The sequence below is a fragment of the Lontra canadensis genome, unplaced genomic scaffold (genome assembly GCF_010015895.1).
Source record: "Lontra canadensis isolate GAN:19392208 unplaced genomic scaffold, GSC_riverotter_1.0 scaffold93, whole genome shotgun sequence".
In the NCBI taxonomy this organism is placed as follows: domain Eukaryota; kingdom Metazoa; phylum Chordata; class Mammalia; order Carnivora; family Mustelidae; genus Lontra; species Lontra canadensis.
In genome coordinates, this window is record NW_022631087.1 from 5,900,520 (window position 1) to 5,914,222 (window position 13,703).

The 13,703-nt window shown below is 40.1% G+C and overlaps 1 protein-coding gene across 21 annotated transcripts in view; it reads right to left on the reverse strand.

The window, feature by feature from the left end:
- Positions 1 to 13,703, reverse strand: part of RBFOX2 (RNA binding fox-1 homolog 2) — a 263,261-nt gene that overhangs the window by 175,010 nt on the left and 74,548 nt on the right. For all 21 annotated transcript variants that reach the window (XM_032836560.1, XM_032836559.1, XM_032836553.1 and 18 more), the window contains exon 2: positions 540 to 590. In XM_032836560.1, coding sequence (XP_032692451.1) covers positions 540 to 590 — 51 coding nt within the window. The remainder of the gene's footprint in view (positions 1 to 539; positions 591 to 13,703) is intronic.

Consider the following 13,703-nt stretch of genomic DNA (forward strand, 5'->3'; position numbering starts at 1 on the left):
AGGGCCTGGGCTTTTTTCCAATCATCCTCCCTAAGAAAGAAAGACAGCAGAAACTTCCCTCTCTCAAGCAAGCCTTCCCTCATTAAAACCATAAGGCTGAATTCCCCCAGGAAGGAGAATGGAATTTTCTTGCTGCAGATTATTTCAAGGACTCAAAAAAATCTGTGCAGGCAGGGGCTAAGTGGCAGAGAATTAAGAGACAAGCCCAGCACTTAAAATTATGAGACATCAAGAAAACCAGGTTAAAAAATTATCATCAGCCTGGAGAAGAAAAAACAAAAGCAATAATGGCTATGCCTGAGTGATTTTTTTTTTCCCCTGTAGTATCCACAGTTTCAGTAACATGATTATAATTCTTTTAGGATTAAAAAAATATATTTTATTCGTATCTCTAAATGTAAATTCATTGCTGAAACTAACCGTATCACTCTCCAAAATTATTTCAGGAAATGCGCTCTACCACATCATCCTTAGTATGAAAACACACACACACACCCACACACACCCATCTCATCTGAGTTGTAACAGCAGATACCAACCTGGCTGTCCCGTGCTGGGAATCCATGATAACCTGGGGTCAGAGGCTCGTTCTAAGAAAAAGAAAAGAAAATCAAACTATAAGACAAGAGAAAATGTTAAGAATCACCAAGATCATCCAAATTGATCAACTATAAATCCCTGTAACAGTTCCTAAGATGTTCCCTTGCTGTACTCCACTCTAACTACACACTTCTCCCAGTTCCGCCTCTACAATGGCAAAAACCAAACCAAACATATAGTATTTGCTTCAAAACACAACTCATAAACACTACTTTCCTGCTTATGCAGCTAAATCTGTTTCCTTCAAGAATATCGCAAATAGGAAGTCACTGCGATTTGGGGCAAATCAACTCCTAACTCCACACTATGGGACTTTAGCCTCCCTGGCCTTTAACCACGAAAAGCCAATAGCAATCCTGAATACTAGGACAACCAAAAATATCCATACTTTCCCAGAAGTCTCCCGGCTGAACAGTGCCACCCATTCTGAGAACTACCTCTTGGCCTGGAAGTTTTTGCCACTCCCCTCTATCAATATGTGTTCCCTCAGTTCTTTGAGCCCTACGTGAAATCCCATCACCACTCAGGACTTCCTCTACCACCCTGTATCACCTTGTGGATCCAAGTGACTCCTAACATGTATATATTAAAATGTATTTAGGCTATTTGTACAATTTCCTTTTCATATTATTTATGACTCAATAAATCTTCTTTTTGTAAAGCTGTATCATATTGAGCGTCTCATCTTCACATTTACCCCTAAATCAAGAACCTTAAGGGCAAGAATGATAGCCAATAAAAGCTATGCAAACCCTCATTTAATATAAGGTCATAAGATAGGAGCACGCATTCATGGCTTGACCCATGCAATTATTCAGTCAACAAATAGTGAGCACCTAAATTGTTTTTTAGAAAGAAAGGGGGTAAGAGGGGCAGAGGGACAGACAGAACCGTAAGCAGGCTACATGCCCAACATGGAGCCCGATGCAAGGCTTGACCTCCCAACCCTGAGATCATGACCTGAGCCAAAATCAAGAGTTGGACCCAGGCTCCCTGAACAGCTAATATTTTTAAAGTACTGTTAGATGACAGTCATCAGTAAGAAAGATAAATAACACAAGGCCCTTGCCTTCAAGTGAACTTTTAAATGGGAGATTTATGTGTACACCCAAGTGTAAATGAGAACATACGGTGCCCTTGTAATTTTTTCAACATGTGCAACACAGCTACATTCTCTTCTTCCATCCATTTATACTTTCATTCCAACTAGCAGAATAACAAGGTAAGAATTTGCACTGATAGGACTTTCAAATATGGCAAGACCTGCAACCAATGATAGATCTGCTTTGATTATATCCTTTGATCTATCAAACGTCCACACTGCATTCAAAAATACGAAACCAGGAGCCAACATAAGCTTGCTACAGAGACGCCGTGTGTGTTCATCCCGGTTTCCCTGAAAAATAGCACAGTGTCTAACACACGGTGGGCACACAAAACGATGGATAAAGAAGTAACTGGAGGTCAATAAGCTGAAGTTATTTTGGCATTTATCACTGATTTAATCACACAAAATCCAACTTCTTCTTTTTGATTCCTAAGTCTCTATTTTGGACATTAATAAATTAAGTCTCCCAAGAGAAAACACACCAAAGATAACAGCCTTAAAAAATCACAGGTGCCAAACAATGCCGAGAAAGAAGAGTAAAGCTGAACAACTCATGCTTCCTGATTTCAAAGTTTCCTACAAAGCTAAAATGATCAAGATAGAATAATATGGCCTACGGCTAGACATAGAGACCAATGGGCTACAACTGAGAGTCCAGAAATAAACCCTTAAAATTATGACAAAATTATGATTTTTGAAAAGGATGCCAAGAAAATCAACGGGGAAAAGAACAATCTTTTTCAACAAATGGTGTTGGGACAAATGGATATCAACATACTAAAAAATGAAGTTGGGATGCTATCTTACACCATATAGAAAATTAACTCAAAACAGATCACAGATCTAAAACCACAAAACTCTTAGAAGAAAACAGAGAAGCAAATCTTCATGACTTTTGGTTAGGCAATAGCTTCATCAGTATGAGTCCAAAAATCCAAGTACAGAGTAAACAATAGATAAATCGGACTTCAACAAAATTAAAAACTTCTGAACTTTTTGAGTTGGTGGGGGGGGGGGGGGGAGGAGGGACAGGGTGGTTGTGTTATGGACACTGGGGGGTATGTGCTGTGGTGAGTGCTGTGAAATGTGTAAGCCTGAGGATTCACAGACCTGTACCCCTGGGGCAAATAATACATTATAGGTTAATTTAAAAAAATTAAAAACTTCTGGAACTCGAAGGATACCATCAATTCTGGGAATCTAATGTCTGGCATAGTGATTAGAGTTAATAATACTGTATTATATACCTGAAAGGTCCTAAGAATGTAGATCTTAAACGTTCTCACCATAACAAATATATGGTAATAATGTGACATGAGGCAGGTGTTAACTAACACTGCGTTGGTAATCACTTCCCAATATATAAAGGCACCAAATCAAAACTTTATACACCTTGAACTTATACAATGTTACAGGTCAATTATATTTCAGTAGAGTGAGGGGGGACTCCATCAATAAATGAAAAGACAACTCCCAAAATGGGAGAAAATACTGCGAGTCATCTGTCTGATAAAGGGCCTGTATTCAAAATAGATATAAAGAACTCTTTTTTCTTTTTTAAAATTTTATTTATTTATTTGACAGAGAGCGAGATCACAAGTAGGCAGAGAGGTAGGCAGAGAGGTGGGCAGAGTAAGTGGGGAAAGCAGGCTCGATCCCAGGACCCTGAGATCACAACCTGAGCTGAAGGCAGAGGCTTAACCCGCTGAGCCACCCAGGCACCCTAGACATAAAGAACTCTTTAAAACAACCACCTAAATTTTGAAATGAGGAAAGGATTAGCACAGGAAGTTCTCCAAAGAAGACACACAAATGGCCAGTAAGTACATGAAAAGATGCTCGACCTCATTAGTCATTAGGAAAATGCAAATCGAAATTGCAGGGAGAAAATACTTCACACCTGTTAGAAAAAAGAGACACACTTTAGTGAAGATGTGGAGAAACTGGAATTTCATACATTGCCAGTAGGAATATAAAGTGGTAAAGGCACTCCGGAAACCGTGTGGAAACCTAGTGGCCGCCCCTCAAAATGTTACAACAGAGTAACCATCTGATCCAGCAATTCCACACTTGCTGTGAGGAAGAAAACTAAAAACACAGATCCACACAAAACCTTGTACTGGAATGTGCACAGCAGCTTTATTTCATCATCACCAAAAAGTAGAAACAATCCAAATGCTCACCAGTTGATGAATGGATAAATAAAGTATGATATAACTACAACTGAATGTTACTGGGTAACACAAAGGAACAAAGTACTGATACAACATAATACTGAAAACACCATGCCAAGTTTAAAAAAAAAAACAGCAAATATTCAGAATGGAAAAATCTACAGAGAAAGAAGAGATTAGCAGCTTTAGAGAATTAATGGGCAAAATGGGGAATAAGTGGTAACAGGTACTGGGTTTGGTTTTGGTGATGACAATGTTCTGGAATTAGTGATGACAGATGTGCGGCTTTATGATTATACTAAAAACTACTAATATCACTTTAAAAATGTGAGATTTGCGCCACATGGGTGGCTCAGTCAGTTAAGCATCTGCCTTCGGCTCAGGTCATGATCCCGGGGTCCTAGGATTGAGCCCTGTGTCGGACTCCCTACTTAGTGGGCAGACTGCTTCTCCCTCTGTCCCTCCCCGCCCCCGCTTGTGTTCTCTCTCAAATAAATAAATAAAATCTTTAAAAATTTTTTAAAAAGGGGGGGTGAGATTTATGGTCTGTGAATTCTATGTCAATCAACCTGTTATTTATTAACAGTAAAAATCATCATGGGCCATGATTAGCTGCTTTCACACTAATTTTTACAGGGGAGACATATACAGCTTAGACCACAACAAAAAGAAGAGTTCCTTCTGAAATCTATGAGTGCCTTGTTTGTTCTGGATTCTGTAATTTATTTTGACACCATTCCCTACAGATTTTAACAACAATGATGATGATAAGGATGTTGATAACTACTAGATACTAAGCAACTAAATCAGGTCTAGTTTCAGGATGGAGGGGAGGAGGAGCAGAAAGCAGCAAAGAGAAGATAATAAAGCATAGGTATTGAGTGGAGAAAAAAATTTCAACCCAGGTCTGTTGGACTCCAAGCTCCTATTTCTTCCATTTTATCAAGTTTTCTACTACAGTAACTGTTCCACATTAATTTTTTACAGTAACTATTTCAAAATCATCTGAGAAAGAAATTATATGATTAAGAAAGTAGTGGAAAACACCCAAAAACAAAATTAACATTCATCACTCCCAGAGAATATCCCACATATAAACTATATTCTTGAGTTCAACAACACAAAGAACTTCTTATAAGGAAAAAAAATATATCATACCTACAAGCCGGTATTCTCAGAAACATTAACAGCAAAGACAAATGTAGCAGGAAGCACAGAGAGATGTCAGAGGAAATGGACTCCTTCCTTCATGGGCCTTGGCAAAGTCAAGTTCCTCTCCCCGCTCCCCCCACCCCACCTCAGGTAAGGTGATCTGGAACTCACCGGCCCTCAGAAACTCCCCGCCTCTGAAAGTAGCCTACCCTTAATGACAAAGGGTCATCGCTTGCTTTCCTTTTTAATTTTATCATGTATAAATATGTCCCTTCAAAATGCATTAACTTTGCATTTTTTTAAATTTATAGAAATGGATCTTATCGTCCATATTCTATAGCAATTTCCTTTTCTTGCTCCAGACTGTGAGATTCAGCCCCCCTTATGCATGTCACTAGCTCGGACCCCTGTTTAGTATTCTATCTTACGGCCACGTCACAATTTATTCACCTGTCTTGTTTTCCTTTTAATGGATTTTTAAATTGTTTCCGGTTATGCTTTTTCTTTGCACTCACAAACCACACTGTCTAAGAACATTCTTTTGGATTTGAGAGAGCATTTTTCACTCTTAAGACCGGCAAAAATGAAAAGGAAAATGTCACAATTTAGCAAGAAGAGTAAATAGGCAGCCTCCCATCTAATAGTCGGAATATAAGTATATTGCGACCACTGCTTTGGAAAGCAATTTGACAGTAATCATTAAGATGCTAAGTGCACACATCTTCTTGTAATTTCACATCTTCGCTCTCTGTAGCCACTCTAGATAACCATTTTGCACATGTGCTCCAAGAAGCATGTGCAAAGACTTTCAATGCAGTGCTGTTTGCAATAGTGAAAAACTGGAAAAGAACCTTAGTCCCCCTTAATAATGAGAAACCGTGCTACTATTTCATCTCAACAAGTTTTTATTTATTTATTTTTTAAGATTTTATTTATTTATTTGACAGAGATCACAAGTAGGCAGAGAGAGATGGAGAAGCAGGCTCCCTGCTGAGCAGAGAGCCCCATGCGGGACTCCATCCCAGGACCCTGGGATCATGACCTGAGCTGAAGGCAGAGGCTTTAACCCACTGAGCCACCCAGGTGCCCTCAACAAGTTTTTAAAAAGGTAAAATCTCTACAATCTCATGTCATATTAAATGATAGCAGAACAGCATATTTCTTTAAATCATAATACAAAAAGAGATTTCCATATGCATATTAAAAAAAGTAAATAAATGCACAGAGTAATAAATGCATAGTGGTTACCTCTAGGGAGAAGAAGATCTGTGGAAGGCCGAGAGGTCAGGCTTTATCTGAATTGTTTCAGTTTTACAAAATGTAAAATTCACATATTATTTGGCATATTATAAAGAACCCAAAAAGTCACTATTACCAGTATTCTGTAATGTTTTGTAACTTACAAAAATACCTTCATTTAATCTTACGCAGGCCTCACAATGCAGAAAATAGGTTTTTATAACCGTCATTTTACAGATAACAAAATGGAATCTCAGAAAGATTAAGTGATTTGCTCAAAGCCAAAGAGCTAATGACAGTGGCTGCGTGGCCCTCACACTCCGCTCTCAACTCTGCACCAGGACTTCTGCGGCTACGTGACAACACCCAGAGAACTCTCCTCTGGTCCCGAGACGGAGCTGACTATCTAAGACGTGCAGATCGGAGTTTTCGATCAGTGCAGAAGTTATAACTGATATTTAAAGCAGAGATGGAATTACAAGGCGAGCTAACGGAACAGATGGGATAGAAATCAGACGTCTCAAACTCCAAGAGAAAAGGCCTGCGTAGCTCTGCCTACGCCTCCAATAAGCAAAAGTCCGGGCCTAGCAAGACTGAACGAGTTCAAAACTGACTCTTGCCTAGGCACAGAGGCTGCTCAGGAATAAAAGGAATATATAAGAAATAAAACGCCAACCCCAAGAATCCTTAGTGACTACAGAGGTCAGCAGTTAAAACTGTTTAGAAGCTTCTGGTTAGTGGACCTGCGAAAGAGTAACAGAAGGTTCCCGACATCATGGTCAAACAGAGCAACGCGGTGGGCCGTGCGGGCAAGAGCAGACGCGGAGGGAAGAAAATGAGCACCTGACTCGGATTCTTCCACGGGTGGCTGAGAGGCCCCCACATGCACCTATGTTTGAAAAATCCATTTAAGCAAAAGAATTCTTCCTCTAACAATAAAAATGACTGAACAATCGCCTATGACAAACGCAGCGTTGGTATCCTTGCCCTTGAGGAGCTTAAACTTACAGTCAGTGCAAGATCATGTAACCGGTACCATAACTAACATCTAGTTAAAGCAACGGCAACAATAAAGCTCAGGCCTCCGGGAGCTCCGTGCAACGGTGTGCGTGGGAACGGGGTCGGGCGCTCACTGGAGGACCACGGCTCAGCGCAGTGACTGATGCATGCTTACAAGACAGCAGGGGTTCTAAAGCCGTTTTCCTAAATGATTCTGAAAGTCAATACCATTTCTGAATGATTAGCCTACTATCTGCCCATTGCAAAAAGCACCCAACACTGCACCTGAGAAGAAAGGCAAAAGGCACTGACTGCTTCCTTGAGCATTTTTAAAACGCGGCTAAAGGAGGAGTCAGGAGCAATTACCAACGCTGAAGATCAAGAACGCCCTGCATTCCCATGGAAATACAATCGTGATAAAACGCTCCAGCCGTGACTCCTGAGCAATGGGATGACCCATAAAACATTAACAAGAGCCTAAGGAAGATACCCTCCGCCAGTCTCCCCTGGTTTCACCTGCTGAATAGACCGCGAGTCCACTGTCCAGAGCTTTGTTACCAGAATGTTTCTTATTGGCTTCTATCACTGACAGAGCTGTCCAGGAGCAGAGTGGAGAACACCAGAAATGTACAATGAAGTTACATTAAGCCATAAAAAATATTAAAATAAAAATCCACCCCATTGTCTTCTTTTTGTGTCTAACAAAATCAAACCCATTTCACAAAATGAAAGGGAAAGGAAAACACTGAGAATGGAACAAAGTAAATTCTTGCTACCGGGCAATTTGGGGAGAGGTGAGTAAAAAAGAAGCAAAGGAAAGAAACAGAAACGAAGCTGTCTGCTACAAACAAAACTTGGGCAAGGGTAACAAGCCCGATTTTTCACCAACTTACTCCCAGTTGAAAATGAACTTCACATTACCCTACACACATTTAACGATGGAAGGAAAGATTGATTTAAACCACACTGGCTGGAAAAAGAAGTGAATCAAGTTTCCCAAGGTATTTCACTACTTGTTCTGCAGCCAAAGTTACTGTTTTTCAAGCATGGACATGGAAGGGAGCACCACAGGAACTGAAGATGGCCCGAAATTCCATATGCCACTGCCTGCAAAACCCAATCCCAACAACAGGAACCTTTGGCTCCGGAAGAGAGATTGCTAAGCAACCAGAGGGTATCATTCTGCTTCCAAGCCATACGGAGGTCAAGGTACCCAGAGACAAGATGAAGACTTCTAAGGGATGTGAATCTGGTAGCATCTAACAACATAATCTCAATGTAAGTCCTACTGGTAACTGGTAAACTAAGCTTTCATGCACCAATAAAATAAAACATAATTTATTCTACATCCTGATCAAGACAACAGATGAAAGTACTTTGTCACACTCACAACCTCCCACCCCAAACACCCCTTTTTTTTTTAAAGTTAAAAAAAAAAATGCCCCAGTATAAGTAATATGTTTCATGTCAAAATCTGACAGTGATTGACTGGGTCCTCAAAGCCCACCTTTGGAATACACTAAAATTTCTTCTTTTCAATTAACAGTGACAGATTTCAAAAAGATAACCAATCAAATCCCTTTTCTCCATAGGTGAGGAAACTGAGGCTCAAAGACAAGTGCTCTGTCCTAAGTACTTCGATTAAGCAGACAGAAAAGAGAACCTACAGCTGAGAACCCTTGTCTCTTAAATCGCGGAAGCAATTCATGCCTTTGACTCTGCTAACAAATAGCTCCTTTCATGATACGATACAGGAAGCAGGGGCTTTGCGAGTGAGAAGAGATGGAAGATTCAAACACTGGCTATATCACTTTCTAACTCTGTGACTCTGGGCAAATCACGTAATCTCTCTGAGCCTCAATTTTCTCAAATGTGTAATAGACAAACTCTACTTCGGAAAGGCGATGACTCTGGTACAGCTCATCCAGCACAGTATTTAACATGCTGTGAAGTTGTAGGGAACTCCCCCATGCCTATCAGTTGCAAAGGACTTGAGAGAGAAATCTGGTCAATCTGCAGGACTCACTCCTACAAAGTCACACATTTCCAAATAACTAACCTTCAATTTTTCTTAGCTTAAAGTCAGTTCTTTAGAAATATGTGTGAAATGGCCATCCATCATCACTGAAGGTGTTCGAAAACTAGAGTAAACAATAGCCATGTTGGGAATCCATTCCAACAGTTAATGAGAGAAACTAGCGAGATCAACTCTAAGGAAACCAAAATGACTTGGCCTTTCTCGACATATATTTGCTTCATACAGCTAAGCAGGCCACTCTGCTAGATCAAGTTCCTGATCTGCTAACACTCCCAGTTCTTAAATTTCCTTTAAAAATCCATTCTGTTCTTATTTTTTTAATTAAAATCCAGTCATGATAACCAAATTATATTTTGAAGTACATTAATAATAAATAAAATTCTACTTCAATCTACCCCTCCCGGTACTAAGGTTTGAGATCATCCTCTAAATATTCTCCAGCAGTTTCTACTTTTTCTTTTTCTAAAAAATTGTGGTTATATACAAATAATACAAAATTTACCATTTCAACCATTTTTAAGTGTACAGTTCTTCGGCATTTAGTACATTCACACTGTTGTGACCATCACAACATCCATCTCCAACAACCCTCTCCAACTGAAATTCCATAGTCACTAAACTCCCCATTCTCCCCTTCCTCTATCCCTTGGCAATCACCATTCCACTTTGTCTCTATAAATCTGACTACTTCAGATACCTCATCTAAGTGGAATCATAGCCTTTCATCATTGGCTTATTTTATTTACCATAATGTCTTCAAAGTTCATCCACATTGTAGCCTAAGTCAGAATTTCCTTCTTTTTAAGGCTGAATAATATTCCACTGTATGGACAGACCTCGTTTTGTTTAACCATTTATCTGTTCATGTACATTGGTCTCCTTCCACCTTTTGGCTACTGTGAATAATGCCACTGGGAAGATGGTATGCAAATATCTACTGGAGTCCCTGCCTTCAGTTCTGCGGGTATACATCTAGAAGTAGAACAGCTGGATTACTGGTAATTCCATGTTTAACATTTTGAGGAATCGCATACCCCTTTCCTCCACAGCTGCACCATTTTACATTCCCTCCAGCAATACACCAGGATTCTGATTTCTCCACATCCTCGCCAACATTTCTTTTCTTGTTTTTGTTTGTTTTTTTACAATAGCCATTATAATGAATGTGAACTATTATTTCATTGTCGTCTTGATTAGCACTGCCCCTATGATTAGAGATGCTGAGCATCATTCCAAGTGCTTACTAGGCATTTGTGTATCCTCTTTGGAGAAATGTCTATTCAAGTCCTTTGCCAATTTTTTAATCAGGCTGTTTCTTTCACATCTGGTATTTTCACCATAAGCAACTCTGCCACAAGCATTTTTTTTTTCTGCAAACATTTTCACTGCATAGCTAAGTGGCCATGAAGCAATCTTGCCATAAAACAGAAATTCACAAAAGATAAGAGGGACATTCAACAAAAAGAACATAATGAAACACGAAAAATGAATAATAAAATGAGAAAGACTATTGGAAAATACAAAATACTTGAATACATTTAAAATGTATAGTATAGATTCATAGTAATAGCGTTCAAATAGATTATTTCATTTTGTGGATTATACCTAATCATTTGTCTTCATGTCTTTCATGTATAGCATTATACTTTTTTTTTTTCCTCCTGATTGGTCTCCTTGTTTGGCATCTCACTTTTCCTTTTTTTTTTCTTTTCACTAAAATTACTTCCTTCATTAAAAGAGGTATCAGTTTCCAAATACGAGGGTGTCTGTTTATAACTAGGCTCTGTACTGGACTATGAAAGCCTTCTACACTGTTGTTCTTGGCATCCTGACACATGTTTGCTGACAGACATTACAAAGTTCTATGGGAAGCAAGGGGTTCAAAACTCTGCACCACTACATGGACCACAGGAGAGCTAAGATTTATATAATACACAAATGGGAGTACTGTGTCAATAGAGAAATAAAACCTGTCGGCCACTTGCTGAAAACAACAACTGTCAAAACAGTCAACCGGTTATTTTTGTTTCTTAACCTTTTACCACAAAATTGTCTTACAACCAATTAGTTATGCAGCAGAAATACTTGTGGCAAAAACACCTTCCATGAAACAACCTAGAACCTCTTTTTTTGTTGTTGAGTTGTAGGAGTTCTTTAAATATTATAGATATCAATCCCTTACTACATGTAGGATTTATAAATATTTTCTCCCATCTGTGGCTACTTTTCCATTCTGTTGATGGTATGCATCCTTTGATGCACCAAAGTTTCTCATTTTCACGAAGTTCAATTTATCTGTTTTTTTAAAACAGATACGTACTCTTAGTACGAAGTCACACCCAAGAGTCTACTGCCAAATCCAAGGTCATGAAGATTTAGCCGTATGTTTTCCTCTTAGGGTTTTATAGTTTTAGATTTTCTGTTTAGGTCTTAGATCCATTCTGAGTTAACTTTTGTATACGGTATAAGGCAAGGGTCCAAATTCGGGGTGTTCTGCATGCGGCTCACTTTATTTAAGGTCCTTAGATCTCTATTTGCCATCTTCCCGGTTTCCAAGCATCTGGAATGAAACAGGCATTCCACGCACATACTGTTCACCCGTTAGTGGCCACGCAGTTCCAGAGTCACCCTTTTTGCCTGCTCTGTGAAAATGGATCTGGGCCTTTTAAGTATTCTTCCTTTGACGCATGATGTCAAGTTGTGTCCGCAGAGGGCACAGGAAATACACTCTACAGGGAAAGGGTTTTGCTTCCAAGTCCCAATGTGCCCTCTCAGCAGTTTCTTCCAAGACGGGGTTTTCCCCTTGCCGGTTCCTGAAGCACGCAACAGCAAGCAGCAGCATCCGGCTGCCAGCACCGTCCCTGAGTCGCCCCCCCTTGGACTGGGCTACATCAGGGTACGTCTGGTAAGACAACTTCCTGTGAACAGCTTTCCTCGGGACAGGTGTCCCCCACCTTTTTGAAAGTTTGTTTTACACCGCTTTAAAGAAAAACCCACATTCATATCTGGGATTTTGCTAACAGAAAAAAATCCAAAGAGGATTTTCACTTCCACAAAGAAAGGCACAGAGTGCAAAGTGCCCAGTGACCGTTTGTCAGTGAGCCATGACAGGGCAGCACTGAGCGCCAGTAGCCGCTGAGGCGCCACCACGCTCCTTCCCAAGAAACCACGCTCAGCATCACAGCATCGAGCCACCCATCTCTGAACTGCATGTGGGAGCAGCCGAGGTCTATCTCTGTTCTGTGCATCAGCTAGCAAGATGTGGCCGAAGGTGTCAAGAACCCCAAAGGGAGTTATTTTGGGGGTCCACAAACGCTCAAATTTTTTTTTCCATCTATATTAATGGGAATCATTTCTTCACTTTACTCCTTGTAGGCTTACAAAGAGTTTCATAGGAATGCTCTACTTTCCGATGGCAGAGAAAATCTGTACCCTCCAAGGTAGATTTCTGGCAATTTTTTAAAAGGCAGATTTCCAACAAGTCTGCAGGTCTGGCATCACAGGGACTCAGAGAGCTCTCACACTCAGAGCCACAGCCGTGCCCTCCCCAGTAAAGTCTAGATCTCAGCCCCTGGGGCAGGGAATAGGGGACAGAAGGACAGCTCTGTCTTTGGGTGCCTTATCTCAGCCCGGGGAGTTAATTGCCATTATATATTAATTCTATCAATGATATTTTATCACATTATTACATTATATTATACCTGCTATTATATTACATCTGCTATTCTTTTGAGCACTCTTTACTTCTTAATACTCGTGAGCCGAAACAAAATGTCAACAGCCACATGCTATACACAGGACACACATTACGCATATAGTATTTTCTATACATTATCACTTGGTATTCTTATTAAACTCTATGATACATCTCTCTATAGTAAGAAAGTGAGGCTCAGAAAACTATGCAATTTGCCTACAATAACACAAACCCAGGGCTGGCGGACACTAAAGTCCCTGCTGGTTTTCTACTTTGGCAGTTGATTTTCTTCACAGAACGTAGCAACACTTTTAAGGAATTAAAACATCTATCCATAGGAAAAGAATATAGAAGCCTTGACTGCCATCCTCAGAAAGGGCAGCTTGCGAGGTTGGCCTCGGTGTCTGAACACTTATATTTCCTTTTGGGAGGGTACCAGCAGAACTGATAAAAAGAGTGGTCCACCGTGCCAAAACTGTGCAAATAATATGGTTTATACTGAACGCTGCCTTCTGAGAGTCTGGATTTGGGATGTACAGTAAGTAGAGGTCCCTCTTTGAACAACCCTTCCCACTTACCCTTCCAAAAAGAAAAATCTCAGCACTATGTCTAATGAGCTTCCCTGGCAGACAACATTGTCACAATTTGCCGCTGAAGAAAACAAGCACATCTTGTGCGACTCTACTGGGAGAGAAC